We start from the raw sequence: 25,152 nt of genomic DNA on the forward strand, positions 1-25,152 counted from the left end.
AGAGAAAGGTGAGGCTTACTTCTTTGGGAAGTAAAAAGAAAAATCCTTAGTTTGGGCATTCAGCCATTTTAGTCCTACTAAATGACTAGGGTCTTCACTTGATCACAGTAGTACAAGCGTTTTTTTTTTTTTTCCTCTGTTCTCCCATTGTCAAGTGTGCTGCCATTTTGCAAAGACCTCAGTGAAGACAGAGCATGTCCAAACAGTTCCACCGTTACTTATGCAATCAATCACAAATGTTGCTGCCTGAGATTCCACAGTGTGTACAGTATTAGCCTAGAGGAGCTTTTTCCACAATCTGCTTCAATCAGCCAGACAGACACACCCTGCACTCACACAGAAGAAAAACAACCTTGATGGGGAGGAGAGCCAGGAAAGAGGGAGACAAGATGACAGGTGATGGAGAACAAGAAAGGCAAGCTGAAACAGCGACAGGAAGAAGAGAGGATGAAAGGAAGAGGGCTGCCGTTACAGAAAGAAAAGGAGCAGAGAAAGGGGAGGGGGAGGGGGTGCCAAGGTAGTTTCCTCTCTATATTCTTGAACAGAGCTTTGTGATCTCTCTCTGAAGAGGTGTAAGAGAGGACATGTCTGTCAACTAATCTCCAGCACCTACTACTCTGCTCTAAATCCACCCTGTCAAATATCTGAGAAATAATGTTAAATTAAAATGAAGGGGAAATCAGTGCTTTGTTTTCATTAACTACAGTCATTCCAAAAAATAAAACATTTCTGAACACGTTAGATGAGTGATTTTGAGGTTATATTTACCTCTCTGGGCAGCAGTGAGATGAAGTCTCTTTGAAACTGTGGTTCGATCACCTGCATCATATGTTTCACCTGCGTGGGCTCACAGCTGTCAATCAACTCATCCAGCGCAAGCAGCTTCTCTGGGCCACTCCAGCTCTGTAACACATACGTCAGCACATGTGACCAAGAACATATATAGAATGTGTGCACGTTTACATTTAGCGCTTTCAATTTGAACTGGCAATGCACCGGCTATACTGCAGCAAACCATTCCCTAAAATGGTAACTTCTGGCATGGATGGAACCATGAAGGTTCTTGTGAGTCAAATGGAAGAGACGTCATGTCTTGGGGCTGTTGGAAACTTCCCAGGGTTCGTTCTCTCCATATTAAGCGGCGGTCAACTTGATCCAGTTGAATAAAATGTTTCGCTGATCTCATGGTGTTCAGAACTTAATTCGCTCTCAGTGAGGACGTGCTGCACCAGAGAGATTGTGCCAAAGTCATTCCGCTCTGAAGCGCATCAAATGAGGGAGGAGGATTGCTCAGGGATGTTTATGATGGAAGAGGGATGTACAGAAGAGGACTATAGGGAGGTAAAGCACCGGTAATTTACTACTGAAACGCTTCAGCTGGGGGAACTCAGCATTGTTGTTGCAGACTGGTTTATGTCTATATGTGTTTATGCAAGCACAACTGACACTTAACAACTCAAATAATGATGCACCATTAAACAGCTGAGCAAATGTCTGATTCAAATGTTCAATTGTGTGGGTTCCTTAATTGAAGCCAACTAATTAGACTAATCTTGAGATACAGGCTTCCCAAACTTTATCACTGAATTTCCATGACTTTTCAACAACATTTGTGATTACTTAAGGAATTTAAAAAAATAATTTTCATAAATATTTAATTTACAAACAGCAATTTCAGCCGAATGATTCTATAATTATGTATATAATAATAATAATATTTTGGAAATTCGTGATTAGTAAATTTATTTCTTTAGAAATAATTAACACTTATTAAGCAAGGACACGTTAAAATGATCAAAAGTGACAGTAAATACATTTAAAATGATATAAAGACATTTTATTTCAACAAAGGCTGTTGTTTTGAATTTTCTATTCAAAGAATCCTAAAAAAAAATTACCATGTTATCCAAAAAAATAAGCAGTACAAATGTTTAACATTTCAGTTTTGCCATCACAGGAAAAAAAAAAAAAAAAAAGTTATATTAAAGGAGAAAAAAAAATTGTAATACTATTTCACATTATTACTGTTTTACTGTATTTTTGATCAAATAAATGCAGCATTGGTGAGCATAACAGACTTCTTATAAAAAACCCCTGAACTTTTGAACAATAAGGTATTTAATAATTAAATTTATAATAAATAACTAAGGTTGGGGGGAGGGGATTAATTGTAGTTATTACCATGACTTTAAGGTTAACTTTTCCAATATAAAACATTTAAAATTCCTGTAAGGTTTTCCATGACTGTCAGAACAAAAATGACAAGGTTGCAATTTTAATTCCACTTCAACCCTGAACACACAGAACTGCCACTAAGATATATCACCACAGGCTTCCACTGTAGAATGCAGAAATGAGACATTTAATGTGAATCACGTAAGCGATACTAAAGCCGCTGACTCACAGGGATCCCGAGTGTCATTTGCACCTCCAGAAATAAGCCTTACAATAACTCAGGACAGAAACCACTGACTGACAAACAAGCAAAATCATTTCTGAACCCACTGCGTAAATGCATAGACAGACCACAATTAAGAGGATGTTGTACAAAACTGTTGATTCTCTCCTGAGACACCATTTAATGATATGCCTTTGACGTCATGAAGAATTATGCGCAAATTCCCAACTGCACTTTTAATAAAGGCTCATTTGAGTAAACGTAAAAATCTTGCATGACTCCCAAAATTAATTCGGAAGAAGCAAGAACATCTTAGGTGAAACTTTCAGCATTAGATGAAAGCTTCTTCATCCTTTCAGTCAACACAGGTATCTGCTATTTCATGCCAGAGCAGCTTCGTTAAGCCCGAGGACTGATCAAGCCTGTAATTATCTGTAAAGCAGAGCAAACACAGACTGAGGTGGAGCCTCTGCTTTCTGTTGAGGCTTGAATTGTTGTTTTAGTAAGATGGATATGACAACGACGTACATAGTTGTACATAGTTGCAAACTTGTAATGGCCGCATGTCCTTAAATATCTAGTATAGATTCTGTCAGATCTTCGTACCAGCACTGATTAATTGCGTAAAACCAGACTGCAGAAAAAAAGTTATGTTTCTTAGCAAGTGTTGTCAAGGAACAGAATGGAGCCCCCAGAGTCCCACAAATATATTCATGGGCTCATTTTAAGATTAAAAAATTGCCTCATTTGAGTTAAATCATGGCCACATTGCATAAACTCATTTCCTTATTTTAATTTAGTTGACATGCAGGGGGAAAAAAGCAAGATATCATAGCCACAAATTGACAATTCACTCCCATGACTAACTCAAATTCCTTGGAACGAATAAATAATTCATGGGAACAAATGATGCTCCTAAACAAAATCTCTAAATTCTGATTATCACATTTGAAGCTGCCATAAAATGGCCAATATATGCACATCTGTGATTTAAATTCTTTATTAATGCTTTTTGTCTAGAAGATTAGATAGCTCTTTAAACGTCTTTTTTGCATCTATGTTTCCATCCTAATTGTGAATTTAATTTTGGTGAAAAAGGGAATTGCACACAAAGATATACAAATAAAAAGACGCCTTCATCCAAAGTGCTCAAAATAACAAAACTATCACTTCCAGTTAAATTTATGCAAAACTAGGGAAGACGCTGTGGCCCTTTTATTATTAAAAACTTGTGGTTTAAAGTGTGCGAACATAAACATCAAGCAGATTCCTTAAGTCTTATGACAGTGTGTCAGACAGGAGGAGGAAATTGTAGCTAAACATCTGAGCAAATTATTGAATGATGTGAACTTAGACAAAGTCACAATACATTTTTGATGCACATCAAGGAATTTATTCAGTAAATGGACTTTACTACCTGCCAAAATTTGCATAAAAATGTGGATGAAAACCTGGCTAATTGGGGATTTTCAAACATTAAAAGACATATACACAACCATTCAAAAGTTTGATCTTTTAATATACTGAAAGTCACACATGCTCACCAAGGCTGCAATTGATCCAAAACACGGTAAAAAAAACATTAATATTGAAAAATATGTCAATTTAACATCATTATTAGTTATTTTAATCCATTTAATATATATTTCTGTAATGGCACATCTGTGATTTAAACTCTTTATTAATGCTTTTTGAAATCTGTTCACCGGCAACCATAAACAGACTACAGGTAGGCTAAGGAACCAAAATAATTGCCAGAAGAATTGTTAATAATAACAGCAATGTGTTTGTTATTATTATTAATTAATATTTTATAATAATAATAATAATAATAATAATAATAAATAAATATATATATTATATTTATTTAAAAACAGTAATTTTTACCATGATTAAGGTTTTAGTCCCCTGTTTTACTCACACCAGCAGCGAGAGTGCACCTGGTTAACTCCCTCTGGCAGGTCGAGAAAAACACTTAAATTGTTTGGTTGAACTCACCTGAAAGGTGCGGAGCCACTCCTGCAGGCCTGTGGGGGGCTGGATGGATGTGATACGCCGTCTCTGCTGACCCTGCCCGTTGACCGCTCGCAAGCCCCCAAATGTGGTGGGAGTGGTTGGGTACGGCAGTCCTGTGGGACTGTTCAGTGAGGGTTCAGGAGAGAAGGATAAAAAGAGAGAAAAACTAATTAGAGTTCAAGAGTGGGAAAAAGACACAATTTAAAACACACTAAATTATAACATTTGTAAAGGGCATTCTGGTGAAGAATTTATAACTATTCACTCTGACAGGAGACATCTGTATTGTAGTAATTTAACAATGATACACTGCAAGCCTGTAGTTTATGGAAGATGTGAAAACAAAATGGTTCACTGAATGCACTGTGAATGAAGCAACTATGAAAATCTGAGGCTTTATTTCAGAACAATGGTGTGAGAATTACGGCCAAAACCAAAGTGGTGAGTGTGGAATGAATTGGTGCCAGATGAGCACTACAGTCCACTTGAGCCGCTGTTGTGGTCCAACATTGGACAACATGACCATTTACCTCGGCATGATTACATTCAACCACCTGTCCCAAACTGATTCATTCAGATGTTTGAATTCATCTTTGTTTCATTCATTGAAACCCTTTTCTGTTTCATTTCGTGATTATCGAGTCCATGTAAAACTGTGCTCAAAAGCATAATGTATGCAAACAATTAGGAACTGAAGCACATTCCTTTTTCCAGAGAAAGGAACACCAAAAGTTGTCCCATGTCAGCAGTCCTTACTGCATGTCTCAGGGGCCCTACACTAACACCAAAAAGACAATTCAGCACTCCTTCCTTGCATTCTGCTTATCTGTGGATATCTTCTCCGGTGCAAGAAACGAACGGATGAGAAGGAGAGCGGGAAGAGTACAGGCGAGCACATAGTGAGGTCTGTTTCATTATGGATTCATATTTAATGGGATTTGAGACCGAGATGCCAAGATGCTTCAATTACCCAGCGCGCAACTGCTGCCTGGTTGGCCGTGTACTATTCTAGTATAAACCAGGAGAACACCTGCGTCTTGACAATAAGGCACGAATACTCGTCAGAGCTGACTGCTGAGCTTGGGTTTCCCGACTAAGGAACCTCTTAAGTGGTGATTCCATGTTTAGGGGGTTTTGGATTGACTGTGTGTCATTTCTGAACCATTAGCGACACCAAAATTAAGCTAGATTTGCATTTCCTGATGTATATATATAGCTCTTGCAAGGCAGCAAAACAAAGCATTTAGGTTTCAGGTGAGCTTTGCAGTGTAAAGGCGGCTAGATGATTAGACAGATACAAAAAAGTAGTTTAAATAGCTATGTGCCCATTCTAATTGTGAATTTAATTTGAAACTACTGGGGAAGACACTGTGGCCCTTTTATTATTGAAAACTTGTGATTTTAAAGTGTGCGGACATTACACAAACATCAAGCAGATTCCTTACGTCTTATGACAGTGCGCCAGACAGTAGGAGGAAATTGTAGCCAAACATCCGAGCAAATTATTCAATGACACGTGAACTTAGGCAAAGTCTAATTAAATTTTTGATGCATAAAGGAATTAATTCAGTAAATGTGACTTTTTCACCTCATTTTTTTATCTTAGTGTTTAAATCCAGCATTTTTTAATGTGATATCCCAAAATTTGCATAAAAATGTGAATGAAAACTTGGCTAATTGGGGATTGTCAAACATTAAAATATATATACGCTACCATTCAAAAGTTTAAGATTTTTTAATGTTTTGAAAGTCACTTATTCTCACCAAGGCTGCATGTATTTGATCCATAACACAGTGAAAAAAACACATTAATATTGCACAATATTATTTCAATTTAACATCATAAATTAATGCATTTCAAAAAAAATATTTCTGTGATGGCAAAGCTACATTTTAGCAGCCATTATTCCAGTGTTTAAATGTCACCTGGTCATAAATCATTCTAATGTGCTGATTTGGTGATAAAGTAACATTTCTTATTATCAGTGTTGAAAAAGGCTGTGCTACTTGTTTTTGTGGAAACAGTGATATTTTTTTTCAGGATCCATGAATGAATAGAAACGGCATTTGTTTGAAATAGAAATCTTTTGTAACATAGTAAATGTCACATTTAATCACACTTAATCACATAAAATAACAGAGATGATATCTCATATAAACAATTACGTTTACCTGTATTATTTGGTAGATGTGCTCACTAAAGTTTTATACAACACAGGTTAAACATTTAGCAAATTTCAGGAAGGGTGGTGAAGGTTTTACCTTGGACAGGGCTTTTTTCCTGAAGGGAAAGATCGAACCTCGGGACCATGGTCCAACTTTCTCTTCATCTGCAACAAAGAGAAGGAGGGGTGCTGGTTAGTTTGGGTTTGTAGAGTGCAAGACAATGACAGCATAAACAAACAACAAAGCAATTTGACAGTAATGAGAGGCAGCATTCCTTAACCTGTTTAAAACCACATGCTACCGAGTGCCACCTGTGTTCCTTCCTTTGTTACAAAGTTCCTGAGCGAGTCTGGTTTTGTACTAGCGACTGTGTTGGGTATTGTGCTAGTTCCCTCACCACTAAATGTAGGCCAGAGGAAGGAAGGTCATGTCCACTTTATAGTGACATGGCACAGAAAAGATAAAGTCTGACAGCTGATGCTAACACGTCATGGGAGTCTTCAAAGGGGTGTATGGGATAGACGTACACATCCCTCAGAGGAGTTGGAAAGGGGGCCACATACACACAAACACACATCTGTGTGGGCGTGACAGGCTGTGCTTTCACAACAGCCTAAATTTATATGGGCTTAAAAGAGAAAAATTACTAACCCTATGCTTCACTGTCTCTTTCTATGTCACCCACCCCCCACACAGGCTGAAATGGCCCTGGTTTTGCTGCATAGTTGGTGCCTGGCTACGGAGCATCTACTCTGGAAAAACAAGGGTTCAGTGTCCTCAACACAATGAGGTCCTAAAGCACATTTGAATAAAACTATTTTAGGAGGGTACAGAGCTGCCAGTGAATCTGTGCAGTTCACTTTCAGGAGAAGCTCAGTGATAGACTCCAAATTATGAATCAGTGTGCTGTGCCAAGGGTTTGAGAGTCATTAAGGATGTGAGCAGAAAATTAACAGTGATGAGTAAAGATTTTCACTACTCAAATAAGCACATACTGTACAGTTTACAATGTTGTTATGTACCATCCCCACTGCTTAATAACAGGTCTGAAACTATTAAATCAACATTCAGTGCGTTTACGTGTACAACAATATGCTAATAAGTCTGATTCAACAAACTCGGCAATGACAATTTAAATGAGATTTTATTATTCAGCATTCAATTGACCAAAAGTGTAAATTCTGATTCAAATAAATGATTTTCATTTAAACTTCCCAATCTTGAAAAAAAAAAAAAAAAAAAAAATGTATCGGGTGTCACGTTAATATAATAATATTTCACAACTGTATTTTGATCTAATAAATGCAGCCTTGTTAAGCATAAGAGACTATTATTATTACTACAGTTTGTAACAATGATATATGTAATCTTGAGCAAATATCAAAATGAATATTACATTTTCATATTGCATTACATGAGCTGATGCCTGCAGCATTTAAAACCATTGATTCTAGCAATTCATTTTTATATAAACAAAATATCTGCCATTGCCAACATGAAAAAAAAAAATTATTGCTTATTGCTAAATTATTGAAAAACATATCGCTATCAGCCAAAATGGTAATAGTGCATTTCTATGCTTAAAAAATTCATGATATTTCATGGTGTTGAGACAATCATAGAAATTTCTGGGTTAAGATCATCATGCTCAGGCAAATTTATTTTAGTTTACAGTAAAACTGCTATTCATTGATCTGATATTTACATGAAGCCAACAAAACATTCGCATGATCACATTTGCTGCAACTGATCTAATGTCTGACAAGTCAGGTGTTTAATACACTTGAGGTTTGAGCTGATAATGAAGCTCCTTATGGATTTCTGAAGGGACCACATGCTGTGAAATTCACAGTAAATGAGGGGGAAAAAGCTGAACTACTGCAGAAACATCCATGAAATGCAACATCAAGACCAAAATCCAGACCCGGCGCCAGGATACACGACTTGGAGGGCATTTATATTTCTAAAAACCCCAAAATAATTTGAAAATTAAATTATATTGTATATTTTCAGAACACAGTGCAATTTATTTATTAACCCTTTTCTAAACCAACTATATTTGTTTTTAGTGCACAGCATGGCAAGGATCACCCGAAGCGGATTCCTCAGTCAATGATCTCACCGCAAAGGTAGTCAAAAAGACAGGAGAGGCAGGGTGTGCGAGTGAATATGCATGAACGAAAGATAAGATAATAAAAAGATGGCATGACACTGAAGATGTATGAACGTGTAACTGCTTAAGTGCCGGTGTGTGTTTGAAAGTGTTAAGACACTCTTAGGTTACTCCATGAGAATGTGTAAACACAAAACACGCCGGGAATGCCACATTTGCTAATCGCTACTAATACCTAAACCTGTCAAGCCTACTTGGTAAAAAGCACTTAACACAAAATAATGTGAAAGCATTCATTTGCTTAGTTATACATTCACTTCTCTGAGTGGATTAGACTGTCGCTTTACTCTAGGGTTCACAGCGAGAGCCATCTGATTTTAGATGAGTCACTGTGTAATCATTCTCCGTGTCTGACACCACAGAGCAAAAATGGCTTGGTCTGTGGTTAACAGGAATGCTTGTGTTCATGGAAACCGGTGCAGTCTTGGCAAATAACCTGTTTTAGTGAATAAATCCTGTGATTTATGAATGAATAACCTGGCTTTTCATTTTGGCAACTACTTAGGAACGGTCCTGACTGCATATGTAGCTGAACTTCTTGCTTTTTAGACTATAAGAGTTTCACAAATGCGACCTTAACAATCATAAAAAAATACGGAACAGAAACTATGAGAATGTCAGGAACTGAGCATCATGAAGGTTATCATTAAAGGGATTGCATGATATATTTTCACATTCTAATACCATCAAACATCTCTAATGAGTTCTGTCTTTAGAACCGAACAATTAACAAGATTGCCGGGAGCATCCGTCAACGTCACTGCAGTTTACTCGTTCTGATCAGAGGACACTCTGAAAACTGCAGTGACTGCAAGCTTCTGATAAGCTCTCCAATTTAAAACATCCATTTCACTCAAATTTAAAATCATAAAGTGTTTGTTTGTGCCAGATGTGGCTCGGTTTCCCCCCGTCAAAAGCAATGACACAGTGACCCAATCACTGTAGGGTGGTCTGATGCCTCCAGCCAGTGGAGGATACACACCCTTCAACAGGCAGCGCAGAAGATGATGCTTCACCACACTGACACGACTCCGTCACAAAAACATTCACATATCACAACACCAAAGCGACTTTACGTTACATATTAACATGGCTACAATAACAGCAAAGGAGTCCCAAGTTTCTGCTGCATATCAGGCTACATTACTGCAAAGCACAAAATAATATTACCAACAGGTTTCCTCTGAATGGTGCAGGAAGAAATATGATAGCACCACACTCATTTGAACTATCAAATAAGAGTCAATTATACATCAAAAAGCGGTTAACTCTTATATAAGAGCCAATAAATCAGATTTAACGTTACAAGTAAATAAGGCTAAGAAGGATGCAGCGCTCCTTAAGATGTAGTAAAGGGAATGGATAGATATGTATGATGTAGGGAGCGCAGGTGCAGTATGTGTGTGTTAGGATGGGCAGATGGTGAAGAAATAGTGCTGGAGCCCATGTTCTCCAAACCCACCCCATAATCAAGTGCATCACATCCATTTCTATGTATGAGCTTCTTGACTTAAAGTATAGGTTCAAGTGAATGAATATCGCAGTAGGTGATTCTCTATGTCAGCTGGAGATTTTTCCGCAGTGGCCGTAAGAACAGTCGCATATTTCACCGACGCACCCTTAAAGACGAGCGCCGATATACCCGTGTACGCCGTCAGAGCGCGACGCGACAAACCCGAACGCTGACATTATAATCAACGAAGCTGTGTACATTGCACGCGCGCGCATCGTATTTGAATATTACACATCGCGCTGTACGAATCGACAGTGTAGGCTACACCACTTCTCTGATTTATAATGGGAGCGTTCCTGTCGCGTCGCGTCAGCGTTGATGGGCTATTAAAGCGAGACCCTTGAAAGAAGGCGGTTGGCCGTTATCGATATAAAAGCCGCAGTGCATCCAACACGAATATCGGCGTTTACTCACTTTATAGAAGATCATCTTTAAAGTGCCGTAGAAACCCATGGTGATGGTGATGACGATAATCCGGCTGTGATTCACTGAGAGTCGATGAAGAATTTATTGAAATATATCTGCGCGATAAGGGCTCTATTAATCCCGGATAGATCCGACAGGGACATACTCATCCACGGACGGATGCATATGAAGCCGAAAGGAAGAATCCAACGACCCGCCCGTCTGTCTCTTTGACCGTCCTCTGAGCGGACTGACTGAGCGAGCAGAAGGAGAGAGACGGGAGGGGAGGGGAGGAGAGAGAGAGAGAGAGGGAGGGATAGGGAGAGGGAGAGAGAGAGAGAGAGAGAGAGAGAGAGAGAGAGAGAGAGAGAGAGAGAGAGAGAGAGAGAGAGAGAGAGAGAGAGAGAGAGAGAGACCCTTCCCTGTTCAGAACCTCCCCTGTTCTCGACATCCAGCACAAAAACCTGGACTTTATACACGACTCTTTATTAATTACCTAAATAAGGTTTGAGTCTATATATAACGCATAGGACTTCCATATATTTTTATTTATTAAACATTAATATAAATATATATTTCTTATTTTAAAATGACATCAAATGTTATGACAGAAAAACCCATTAAAGGATACACCAGGTTTAAACGCTGGGATGGAGAGGGGGAAAAAATAAGCCATGTGACCAGGATCTCATCAAAATGAAGGGAGTTTGGAATCACTTTGAAGTGGGCTATGCTGCCTTATATTATCCCATATTACTGCTTCAGAAATTACCATACATGAAATATTCATTTAAATTAAAATTATTTTATTACACAGTAACAGGCAGAGTTGTCATTCTCAGCTTTGCATCAGCATCCTGATCAACTTTGGTGTTTATTTTGTGATAATGACTGGCTGGCGGTGCATTATCCTGCTTATTACACGACTGCTTACAGAAATGGACATAAAATATTGATTCGAGCTGAAATTCATTTATTAACTTGCTTGTAGAGACAGCAGAGAGACGGCTATGAAACAGATTTCCCAAACGAGTGGTCAGTTAAAATAGCATTGCCCTGGACAACTGTCATTATTCATAATATTTGACATTTGCTACAATTGACAAACTAGATTCAAGTATTCAAGAGAGCCCTGTAATAAATTGTATTATGTTATTAGTAAAACGAAAATGGACAGAAATGAAATGCTGGCTCTCAGGAGGATACACTGGCTATATGCAGGGATCAGATGACAGGTTTTCTGCAGATGAGGAAGTGAATGATGCAGCTCAGTGAACTGGGCTGTACATAAAGCCAGAGGACGAAAGTGGAAGAGCCTGAGATTATATTCAACCGAAACTGGGTGGTGCACGCCTTCCACTTGTTGCCGATCCTGAGCCCACCCCTCAGCCGCTGAAGACGATTGGCGGCCCCTCCTCTTGTTATTTCCGTCAGACTGAGCAGGTGGTATTTGGCACTAGGGGTGGTTTTGTGTGGACTGCATGATTAAAGATCACCCAAGCGTATACAGACACACAAAGGTTGTTAAAAAAAATTTGACCTTAAATTGCTTTCAAATAATATCTACACTAAACTACACAGGTGTGCAGAGTTTAGTGTGCAGAGGAGCAAAAACCACAACCAGAACAAATAGGTCATGCAAATAAACTGATAACTCTGTCAAAAGCAAGCAGCAAACTAGTAAAGAAGATAAAAGCTTATATTCATCTTAATGTTCATTTCACCATTTACTAATACATTATTACATTCAAAAGTTGTATCTGTTAATATTTAATGGACTTGAGCTAAAATGAACTAACAATTAACGTCAGTTATAAGAAAGATTAACACATACTATAACAGATGTATTGCTCGTTTTTAGTTATTAATGATAGTTATTGTAATAAACTAACGTTAACTTATAAAAACTTATTGTAGTGTTACCTAAAAACAACCATTTGACAAAAAAAGGTTCTCTAAAAATCAGATACCTGGCTGAGGTGCTCTTCTGTTTAGATTTCAAGATAATTTAAACAAAAGATAAAAGAGGTGACATAAAGAGGTGACTGCTTGTTGTCTGTTTTGTTCCTGTGACTCACTGAACAAGCCGAGACATGTCCCACAGACACCTCACTGATGCCTCTACTAAACCACCCTGACTGCTAAACAGAGAGCCATGAGAAATACTTAATAGTGTTCTTTAGCACTCATAATTACATTTTCATGACACAAATTCAGATTTCACTAGTTAATAGCATATGACCTATTCCAAATGTATTTAGTATGACTTAAGTTACATCCCTGCCTTGCTGTACAGAAATTATGTCCAATATAAGTAATTTTTTGCAAACCAATTAAAAACCAAGTCTAATTACTAATCTTCCTATACAATGTCATTTCAGTAACCAAACTAAAACTCAGACAACAGACAAATCCACGGCATCAATGACAAACTGAGAACAGTCACTGAAGCTTAAAGGGTTAGTTCACCCAAAAATGAAAATTATATAATTAATTACTCCCCCTTACGGCGTTCTACAAATGTAAGGCATTCGTTCATCTTCGGAACACAAATCAAGATATTTTTGATGAAATCCAAATCAGTGGTTCAAAGTCACGTGATTTCAGCAGTTTGATATGCGATCCGAAACACTGATTTGAAACAAATGATTCGTGAAGCTTCGAAGCAGTGTTTTGAAATCAGCCATCACTGGATATTGTTGAAAAGTCTTTTTTTTGGCACACAAAAAGTATTATTGACACTTTATAATATTAAGGTTGAACCACTGTACTCACATGAACTGTTTTAAATACGTCTTTAGTAGCTTTTCTGGATCTTAAGAGGTTCAGTGACTTTGCTGGCAATAGAGGCCTCACTGAGCCTTCGGATTTCATCAAAAAATATCTTAATTTGTGTTCCAAAGATGAACGAAGGACTTACGGGTGTAAAACGACATGAGGGTGAGTAATAAATATTATTTTCATTTTTGGGTGAACTAACCCTTTAACAGCACAAACACCCCAAAGTTTCTGTGTTGTTGCTTTTTTTTTTTTTTTTTTTTTTTTTCACTAGTTAAACACCAAAGTTGACAGGTAGCAGGCCATGTCTTCCATCTATCAGCACTGGAGCTCAGAACAGTGGTTGCCATGCTTCAACCCCAACCATTTCATTACACTTCCCCAAAAAGGGTTCAGATCAAACAAGCCGGCAAGTGTGATGAAGCCAGACTAAACAAATCTTAAGGGACTGTGGTTGGTGTTACAATGCTCATTAAAGCCTAATCAAGGAAAATGGGGGGAAAAAGGGAAATGTATCAAGGAAGTGTTAGCAAATGTGATCTCTGCCATTTGCCTGATATTCATTACAAAGGAAACAGCACAGGATTAATAGGGCATCTACTTGTGAAACAATCAGCATGGCATCAAGTACCTTCTATTGACTGCCAAGGGCTAGGTGCTCCAAATAACACCAAACGGAGTTAAGGCTACAACAAACCATGTTGTTATTTGAGCTAGCGGTTTTAAAAACCACTTTCGAATCAACATCCTAATATGCCCCATTGAGACTGATTCTCAGAGAAATCCATTTAGAGTATAACACTGTTGCCTCATCCAGATAATGAAAGTGTAGGTATATGAAATTGTATTAATGGATTTTATTAACAATGTGTGCGGTTGTTCAGCATTGCAAACAGTGAGAATATGCTTGAAAAGAAGGTAAGTACTGGGAAAACAAACCTTGTGGGTTTAGACTTACTTGGTCCCTTCCTTGATTTGTTCTCCTTGCACTTAAAAATACAAATAATATAAAGTTAATCTTTTCAGGTGCAGTGATACTGTTGTGCAGGGAGAGTTACTGCGACCCAGTGTTAGGGACAAAATTGCACCTGTCAAAAGTTTCCAAGCAATTTGTTGATGAATTGCTAGGAAAAAAACTCTTCATCTTACACAAGTTCCAATGAATCTGTGTCCTGAAGCCAATGAAACTGGCCGTTACGGCAATAACCTTGGCAACAAAGTCTGCACGAAATGAAGAAAAAATGTATTAAGATAAACTCGGTGACACTTATCCCTGTTCTTCACAAATGGCAAACATTGTATTTTGTTGGAGTTAACCTAAGATACAGGTGTGATGACACATTTCACAACTGTTAGAACATCACCATGGCAATCCCTAAACAAACTGGAGTGTGTATGTATGTTAGGAGGGGGTCAAGGGACTGGGAGTTTGTATGTATAAAGCTCTTTTCTCTTGCCTTCGCAGACAAAAACCCTCCTAAACTTTACACAGCGGATAGGAATGTATGGCATGTGAGAAGGTCCTGCCCGTGTCTTTTGAAGAGACTCTGACCCCTCCGCGTTCACAGTGGAAAATTAACTGAGTCCATGGTGAGAGGCTTTCCCTGACATGCAAAAACAAAAAAAAAAAAAAAAAAAAACAGGTGCTTTCCTGGGAAAACTTGGGTTGTAAAGCCCATTTTCTTATCTCTCAATTTCATGGATTTTAGAATGCTATAGATATGCTTAAAGCAACAAGACCTGCCAGACACATGATAGATGGCCCACAACAATGTTATATATATATATATATTTTTTTTTAGTGAAGCAGCACTACAGATTCCAAGAAAATGTTAATTTCTTAAGACACTATCACAAATCAAGCAGGCAAAACGCCAAGAACAGGCTGCAAACAGGAGGACAGCTTGTGAAAATATGTGGATGCTAAACAGCTAGTACATTTGATTGAGAGGACCCCTTGAAAACCCTCTTGAGTTTGTTCAAATATTAGATTATTTGAAATTTGACTAATTAAATATATGGCATGGGAGTTTAGGATGTAAAATGTCAACCAACATGAACGGTTAGATTTTTCATTTAAAAAAATTATTCTCTTTCATTCTTTGTCACTGACCCTGAATCATTCAAAAGTAAAAGAAAAGTCAAGAAAATTTAAATGTCAATGTTAAGAAACATTAAATAAAACTCTAAATTGTAAAAGCATTCCTAAACATTATTTAGAAATTTTATTGAAAAGAAAATGGAGGACAGGCAGTGTCCTCCCCATGAATGGGCAACTGATGCAAAGCGAGCAAACGCACATTCCAATCGGCCAGATGACATCGAGGTTAATGAATTCGCCTGCGGACCGCCGCATCCTACGAAGCACAATGACACCATCTGCTCCTGACCCAGGCATTTAGCCTCCAACTTGACAATAAGATCCTGATCCATCACGTTTGATTGGGTCATGCCGAATGACGTTCAGGCAGCATCACACATGGGTGGGTGAATGATGAGATGGAATGATACACAGAGACAACACAGGGTCACTGTCCAATTTAGGAATTGGATAAACAACAATGCTGGGTAAATTAATCAGATGTGTGCAAAGCACAGAAGAGTAGAGGGAAATGACATCTGTGATTTTAGGAAAAATCACTTAACCTGAGAAGATGTAAACGCAAATGCAATGTAATATATATTACAAAATATTCTCTAAATAAGATCCAGACTTTTTTAAAATACAATTTTAAAAATGATTACAATCAGAATGAATATAAATGGGCCTCTTGACTCTTCAATTCCTTTATGAGGGATGGGACAATATTATCATGGTCTAATGCACAGGTTTTTCTGCCATTTAGTATAGTATGTGCACCATACATAGGCACAATCAATTACGTTTATAGGGTCATACATGCAAATGTACCATTTACTTCAAGAACTAAAATATACAAGCATACATGTTCACTGACCTTTGCACTGATCTTATCTTGCAATATAACTGTCATAAATTCTTTGCAAACAAACTGACTCAAATGTGGTTAATCATGCAATAAAATCTAAATAGAGACTGTTGTTTGTTAGCAACAGAAAAGGGAAGGTATTTTCTGCTAAGCCCCAAAGAGTTGTTCCACATCTACTATCAAGAACAGGGGCCGTATTCACAAAACATCTTAAGGCCAAAAGTAGCTCCTAACTTGCCGATTTAAGAGAAACTCTTAAAAATAATGGGCGTGTCAGTCCTAATTTTAGGACTCCTAAATGTTTGCTCTAAGAGTATTTCAAAGCATTTTAGCGCTAAAACTAGCTCCTAAGCCTGTAAAACGTTAGAAGTAGTCAAGAGGACTCCTAAATCACTAAGACCAAATCACAGACAGTCCTAATCCACCCAAAGACCCCCCAAAAAACTTTAACAAATAAATAAATATTGTCTGATTACCTGTGGCAAAGGTTTCACACTTACAAATGATTGAATAGAGTAAAAGATATAAATATATAATATAAATATATATAATAAGCGTATTTGGTGTGCTTTCCAAAGGGATGGAGGGCTCTGAGCTTGAACCCAAAGTTCTCCCCGTATCCCCAGCCGAGAGTGAGGAGCGGGGTGGTGGAGGGATGCAGAAAACTGTCAAAGTAACTATAGGCGAGTTGGCTCTCGTCTGTGTATATATTCCTCCTCTCGAGCTGATTAGAAAGACCGTTTGAATGCGTTTCTCCCAAACTTTGTTTATAAAACGTAATTTGTCGCTTGAATTCTGCAATCTCTTGAGATGCGGACATCAAAGAGGCAGACAATTAACCGTATATACTAGTTTAATTAGTGACAATTAGCCTACATTTTAAAACCTTTATGGCAACAATATGGCAACATTTTATTTTGACTATGGCAACATTTTTATTAAAGAAATATTTATTTGAATAGGGCAACATTTGTATTTTAAAACCTTTATTTTAATGTGGAAACATGACACCTCATTCTACAATATTTCTATGATTAAATCGCTGACTCCTCCCCCATCAGCCAATCACTGTGTATACTCCATAGCAACGAGGTCAACCCCGCCCTTACTCTTAGCTTAAGACTTCAGTCTATTCCTTAGTAAAAGTTTGTCTCAGCAGCTTTGTGAATAGGTTTTAAGAGAAAACTCTTAGCTAAGAACTTTTACTGCTATTTAGGAGAACTCTTAGTGGTAAGATAAAATGTTTTGTGAATACGGCCCCAGAACTTTAAAGTCTTAAGGCAAAAAAAGTCCTTTAGTTTGTGTAGAAATGTTGTGGTCATTCCTTTTAAAACACCAGGAAAGAGGGCTACAAAAAACTCCAGGTGTTGTTTTCCTATATGGGGACTGTAATTTTACCCTGCCTGTAGTTGTAATGTTGGGTAATTAGTGGGGACAGTGGCTACAACTTTATTTTTCCAGCTGTTTGTGAAGTGAAGCTGTCCATGATTTCAGTAATAGTAACTGTTACTGACTGGTCACAGACTGGTTTGTCAGCATTCTTTAGGACAGTGAAAGGAGCCTAAGGCATTAACCTTACACAGCAATAGATTTTGATTCTAGAGCAGGGGTGTGCAATCCAGCTCCTGGAAAGCCTCTATCCTGCAGAGTTTAGCTCAAATCCTAATTATACACATCTGAATGAACAAATAACGGCCTTCAGGATCAATAGAAACTTCCAAGAAAACTTGTTGGGGCATGTTGGAGCTAAACTCTACAGGACACTGGCCCTCCAGGAGCAGGATTGGACACCCTGTTCTAGAGAACCACAATGTGACAAAACTGAGGTGCTGACCTTATAGTAATTCAGTGAGTAGATATGATAAGTTAACCCCTCCCCTGATAGCTTGAAGTGAACCATAACAGGAGGGCAGCAGTCAGTCCTGCACAACATGAAAGAACATACTGTTAAAAGCTCCACTTTTGACCCTCTGTGTTGCAGTGAAAGACAGGTTTCTTCAAAGGTGCAGTGACCTTTAACATAGCAGATTCCCACAGAAAGTCTTTGCCCTGATCTGGTTTCATATGATTTTCGGGCCACTCAAAGTGTGTTAAATGTAGGTAACGTGAGAAAAGAGACATGAAGAGCAGCCGGCAATGTCATCTGGAAACACTATGAAAGTATAACCTTTTTCCTTTTTGAATGAAGTTTGAAGACCAAATTATATTACTTGCCCTACTCTGAAACTAAGTCAAGGATGTGAAACTTCTACATCCAAGTCAATTTCCAAAGACAGAGAGGCAAGTATCTTGAAGCAAACACAATTAGTGAAGAAATGTCAATGCTTGACAGGGAAATGCCACAAAATGAATAAAGTTTGTATGATGTTTTTTTCTAAAGACAGTTGCCTAGGGTCTGCTCAGAGCATGTGCATATGGATTTGTAAACCGATGCAATCTAATGCCAATGCAGTTGTTGATATTCTGGCTGAAAATTTTCTTCCCACTTTGATGAGAGATGGTGCAGATTGTGCAGACAAGTCCGGATAACATCTCTGACCATCTTCCTTAAAAAATAAATAAATAAATAAATAAAAAATTCTCATTAAAAGCAGACCTTTCATGGGCTGTTTTTGTGGAGTCACTTGAGAAGGTTTTTTGAATCCGTGACTGCAACAGTGTTTGTGTGTGTGTAAAAGAGAAAGTAGTGGGCTATGGAAGGTCAACTAACACTGTAGATGATGATGATTACCACTAACAGATAAAAATAGACCCAGATTACAGTCCTGGAGCTCCACTAACAATGTTTTGTACTCTCATGAATGCATTTAAAACTGAAGAAAGGAGACATGAAGTCTGTGGGGTGAGAGGCCGCTGTGGTCTTGAAACCTCCGTGTGAACCAAACAGCTCTGCGCTCACAGCTAAAGGAAAAAATAAATACCCCCTATAGCAGCTACAAGTTCTAACCACTATCCTACAGATTTCCAGCTCTATGAAGATGATGAATATTATGGAAGAAGGTGAAATATTGTTCTGTTAGCACATTCCTTGTACTTCGTTTGCACTTTGTCTTCTCTAAGGAAACTCTTTTGATGGATTAGGTGTATCCAGAGTTGGAATTACCTGAGAGTTTGAAAAGTGGAAAAATTGATGAACCAAAGGTCTGGAGAAGCTAGAACTTCAGGAAAGTAATCTCAGGATCTAAAAGTAAACAGCCTGTGCTTTATGCTGCACGTTTTAACGTGATATATGGCCTCCACAGGTGAGTCAGAGATGCTCTCATGTGGAAGGAATGCAGGTGGAACATCTTGGCAGAACAAGTGTACAACACTTGCTAAAGATGTTGGCCCAGTCATTTACAGGAAAATCATCCCTTGTGAGATTTATTAAGTAGTCACTAAGTATACTTTCATCCACAGTGACTGTACAAATTTACAGGTACAGCCATCCTGGTGATATCAAGAACCTTAAGGGTGCAACAGTGATGGTTCATTGGGGATTGTTTCTTGTCATCTTGAATTAGAAATGTTTCAGTTACAAACCCTGAGCTCATCTTAGGTAAAAGCCATGGTATGCTGTGCAAAATCAACAGACGTTTATATAAGACTGTACGATACACATTACAGCCAAGACTTTATTCAGGGTTTATACAGGTTTCAGTAAGTCAAATTTAAGACCTTTTTAAGACATTTTAAGACCATAAAGATTGAAATTTAAGACCTACACGACGCATTACCAAAAAATATTAAAATCAAAGAAATTCTGAAAAAATCATTTTATTTCAATGAATTCAGTCATTGAAAAAGCATTAATTTAATTTACAGATAAAGCAATCACATTAGTAACCTTCCACACACATCAATGTGCCAAATGCCCAAAACCTTAGGCCCAAAATGAAAATAGGCTAAAACAAACTTGCCCTCAAATAGAAGAGATTTCATCTCATATTTATTTACATTACACACACACCAGATAATCCATTTTAGATAGATAGATACTTACCTCGGGATAATTAGAGTATCTATCTAACATGGATTATCTGATATAGGTGTATAGGTGTATAGGTGTATGTGTGTGTATGTGTGTGTGTGTGTGTGTGTGTGTGTGTGTGTGTGTGTGTGTGTGTGTGTGTGTGTGTGTGTGGTGTGTGTGTGTGTGTGTGTGTGTGTGTGTGTGTGTGTGTGTGTGTGTGTGTGTGTGGTGTGTGTGGTGTGTGTGGTGTGTGTGTGGTGTGTGTGGTGTGTGTGTGGTGTGTGTGTGTGTGTGTGTGTGTGTGTGTCCCGCACTGTCCCATGAACTGTGAGCCCAGGTACCTCGACTTAACAATTCCATTGTTCCAGAACAATGGTCCTGGTGGTCTGATTTTGGCTTTCATTGAACGTTACGACATACGGCCCGGTAAGAGTACGAATCAATTCCCTCTATATAAACTCCCCCAATCCAAATCTCGCCATTAGCCATCTTGTTGGGCCCGCAAGAGAACGGCTTCGCGATTACTGAATCAGGGAACATCACTTGGAAGAGATCGCTAATCTCACTGTTGCTATTAAATGAGTGGTGTTTGTTTAGTCACCGTGTGTAGTATACAAATCACCTCTGCTTTCGATGTGTCAGTCGCTCCAAAAGTACCCCGAAGGTTGTTCGACGGAGCTGTGATGATATTGCGCTGGAGACCGGAGGGACCAGGCATTGAGGAGGACGACGGCAGTGGTGAGGCTAATTGGCCGAGTCCGCTGAAGGGATTTTCCTGCTAGCTTGTGTTTCTCCGCTCTGGCGTGTGACTCCAGCGCCTTTACACCGCTTCACACCCAGACTCTCTAACTGATTTTTTTTTCTTTTCAAAGTTTGCAGTGAGCCTCGTACCTGGAGCTGGGTACCGCTTGTAACCAACAGCAGAAATCGCTGTGATCTAGCCATGTCTCGTTGAAAGTACACTTTCCCATTTTCCACACGTAGCCAAACTTTAACAAACTATGAGACGACGCAGACAAATTTCGCGGGCAGGTATTGCACTTATCACGCGATTTGTAGTTTTATCACCGCGTATACCAACACAAATATACCCCAGAAAGAACTACGACTCGCTACTTTTATGCTACTTTGTAATAACTTTCAGCAGGTAGCGTTTCTGGAAATGGGTAAAAAAAATTAAGACCTGACTAAATGAAATTTAAGACCTCGGATGAAAATCTGGCCATTTTTAAGACTTTTTAAGGCCTTAAATTTAAAGTTCAGAATTTTAGACTTTTTAAGACTTTAAGACCCCGCGGAAACCCCGTTATTCGTAATCGTCAAATTGACAGAACATAGCAGCAGTCACGCTTCACAACTGACATGAAAAATAATTGTCAGGGTGAAACTGAGGTAAAGTGACATTCAAATATATGTTTTGAGATGCGTGTACTTCATGCAGTAAGTGTTTAATCTTAATGTAGACCTTTAGCTTGAACCACGTGAACCTGCTTTACTCTACAGGGCATGTTCAGTCTTGTTGCAGCTGTCATTAGGTGTTTCCTCTCACACCAGCTCCTGTTCCAGACACTCCAGTCGGGCTGGTATAATACATAGTTTTCAGCGCTGAGGGAGGATCTTAACTATGCGGTTAAACCACAATTGCAGTTCTTTTATATCCATGTATGCTGATGCTGATTCTGAACCAGTTTCACCTCTTCAAATCTTACTCCTCTACAAGAAAAAAAAGCACCAAAGCTGATCAGACATCAGTGTCAAACTTCAACCATGAGGTGCTTTTTTGTAAGAACAATGGCTTTTGAAATGAAGAATGGAAAAATACCTGTAAAAATCAATCATAACTAAATGTACTACTGGTTGCTGTCTTCCAGAAAAGAAGAGAGAAAAAAAAAAAAACCACCTTGGCAAAGAAAAATGGTTCTTGACTTTTGTTTTGGATAGTGTGTCAGTTGAAGCGAGATGATGTAACTCAACAGCAATGCTGGCCTGTCTCGGATGTTAAGTGAAAGACATTGCAACTTTAAACAGAGTGATTAAAACAGAAATATTATGGTGTTTGTGATTATTTTTCTTATTTTGAATAGAACCATGTTCTTGCTCTAGTTGGTTGCAGAAATATTGACAAAATGGTGTTCTACTGACTCAAGTCTAGTCAATTTAGGTGTGGACAGCCGTCTGAGCTTAAATCAGTTCATGAAAACAATCAACAACAACAACAACAACAACAACAACAACAACAACAACATCAACAAAACATTACAATGTCTTCATTTAAGCGTAACAGATAGAGTAGGCATGACTTCAAAATAACAGTAAGGATCAGATTTAGCCTAATTATGGAGCAGTGCCTGTGGCAAAGGTTTAAAACCCTAACCACAAGCAAACAGAAAGAGTAAACAGAATAAGAAGTCTTCTCAAGAGCCTAAGGATAGGCCTCAGGGGTTGGAGGAGCTCTCGCTCACTCAGTTATATCTCAAACAGTTTTCAGAAAAACAACTCAAAGTTGGTAAGCACATGCTAAAAATCAGTGTTACCTGCTAGGAAAGCTGGTATCTGAAAGGTGCAAACTCTTTAATTGCACATTCAGGACTTAATTATACACGGTTTGAATATGGAGCAAGATTAATCACTTGAGGCACAGAGGCACAAACCACACTCCCTTGAGATATAAGAGAGACCTGTGACTCTGGGTCAAGATGTGAGAGTGTGATGAAGTAATTACTCTTAGTCAGGCCCTGTAGGACAAAGAGTGACAGCCGCTAACGGGATGATATCAAGTGTTTGGTTACATCTCCAGAGGGTTGAGTGAGCAGTCAGTCCCGAGCAGAGACACAATCCAGTAAGCTCCTGCTGTCTGTGTGTACTGCAAAATGACAAGAGCAGGTTCTCCCAACCTAATACCACAGCTGATGGCATAGGTGAGGGAGGAACACAATGTAGACAGAATGAGGCACTGAGAAAAAAAAAAAAGCAGGATGAAAATAAGCAATGGAGAATAAATACACATTGTTGTATTGAAGTCTCGAGTCCTATCCTAGTCCTTTTGTTTGTTGTTGCATGAACCATGTGCACACAGCACATGGCTCATGAGGTATACTAATTTTGTGGTTGCACTATTCTTGAAAACAATAGACGACAATGCAGAGACAGCCCTAGCTGAACCAGCAAAAAATAGTAGTAGTTTGCCGAACTTAACATTTACCTAGCTTGGTAAAATAAGAATATTTCATGTTCACTGGTCACTGATCATATGGAATAGGTGCGCACAACGTGCCAACGGTGACTTTGGTTTTAAATCTCTTAAGTTTTTATATTAACTTATACTTTTTTCCTATAGTCAAGATGATGATTTTACAGTTTATTGAAATTATTTTTATTTTATTTATATTATTTTAAATTAATACATTTAAATTAGAATTTAACCTGTTAGCGTTCCACTGTACTGCCCGCGGTACACATACCTTTCAAAAGAGAACAAAACCATGCATATACTCCAAATGGTTCAAGAACAGCATGCAATTTACTTTGGGTATGCCTTTTTTTTTTGTTTTCTTTTTTAGCCGTTTTAGTCAAATTTTACAGGAATGCTAAGGGGTTAAATTACATTTTTAGAAGAATGTTTCATTTTATGTTGTATAAAAGCCAATTAAATTCTTATAAATGGGCTATGTGGGAGATATTGTATAATTTGTGGGCAGCAGGAAGCCGCTATCAATATGCAAGGTATTGAATTCGCTTTGAATGTGGGCTCGCTTTTCACTTTCAAATTCGCAATCACTAGTACTCTGTGTATAGGCTGCAGCAGTACTGACTGTACATTTTACAAGATAAGATTTTGTCACTCAGGATATGTTGCGAACCAAATCCTCCACCATCGTCTTGTCAGTAATCTTTCCTTATTCTAGTCACATGACAAGTGAAATCTGACTCCCGCTGCACTGTGCTGCAACTTTGCAGCTTGTACTGTATGGAGTACAGCAGCAGCTTTCAGTTTATAATTGTAGCGCCCATTGTCCAACTAAACTAAATGCTTTTTATTTCTAAAAAAAGCAAAACGACAGTGGGGGTAGTGCCGTGGTGGACAAGAAATGTAATCTGAAAACAGTGTAACGCTGGTAACACCGACTATCCCAGCAAGCCAGATATATTTTTTGGACATTTTTATTAATTGTACAGAAGGCTGTGAACAAATTTTCAAAAGACCTTCTAAAGAGGTTGCAAATGGTAACTTCGCTAGCCTGGTGCTTTCCTCTGCCTCAAAACTTCCTTTTCTCAAACCTTTCTTTGAATTTGTCCAACAGGACTGAAGCGGTAAGTTACAAAACCTCAGACGGGCGTGATCACACAAACCCAGCCTTATAGAAGCAATGCACACTTCTATAAGCACCTCAATGACTTCACTTGCACATGGACCCTTGCATAAAGCAGGTTTAGTGAGGATGGGAAAAGAGGGCAATGTGGGCCTCTGAGACTTTCAAAAAAAAAAAAAAAAAGAGGGGGGGGGGGGGGTTGTTTGGAAAAAAAGCTCCATCACACACACCTTCAGGGTGTTTTTTGTACTTGATTATAATTTCAGCTGAATTTTATGCTCAAGGAAACAGCTGGACCACAGGCATGGAAATACACTAATTAAGACTGTTGTGATATCCATCTACATAGTCCCTTAAACCACCCAGGATAGACAGAACATTACACACGTGGAACATTGGAGAGAGAAAAAAACACCACTTAACTACAATTAAATGAGAAGTTCTACATTGTTTGGAGAAAACCAGTTAGATAACTTGTTTTTCTTTTTAATGA

The 25,152-nt window shown here is 38.3% G+C and overlaps 1 protein-coding gene across 6 annotated transcripts in view; it reads right to left on the reverse strand.

Moving 5' to 3' along the window:
* The window catches only part of fbxw7 (F-box and WD repeat domain containing 7), a 174,551-nt gene that overhangs the window by 21,000 nt on the left and 128,399 nt on the right, over window positions 1–25,152 (reverse strand). For 4 of the 6 annotated variants that reach the window (XM_067402884.1, XM_067402885.1, XM_067402887.1 and 1 more), the window contains 3 exons: window positions 6,677–6,744; window positions 4,397–4,535; window positions 769–903 (listed from right to left, as the gene is read on the reverse strand). In XM_067402884.1, coding sequence (XP_067258985.1) covers window positions 769–903; window positions 4,397–4,535; window positions 6,677–6,744 — 342 coding nt within the window. Of the gene's footprint in view, window positions 1–768; window positions 904–4,396; window positions 4,536–6,676; window positions 6,745–7,231; window positions 7,333–10,680; window positions 10,878–25,152 lie in introns of those variants that run through there. The other 2 variants (XM_067402888.1, XM_067402889.1) reach the window with 2 other exon arrangements.

This window comes from Chanodichthys erythropterus, chromosome 12, assembly GCF_024489055.1.
Source record: "Chanodichthys erythropterus isolate Z2021 chromosome 12, ASM2448905v1, whole genome shotgun sequence".
NCBI lineage: Eukaryota > Metazoa > Chordata > Actinopteri > Cypriniformes > Xenocyprididae > Chanodichthys > Chanodichthys erythropterus.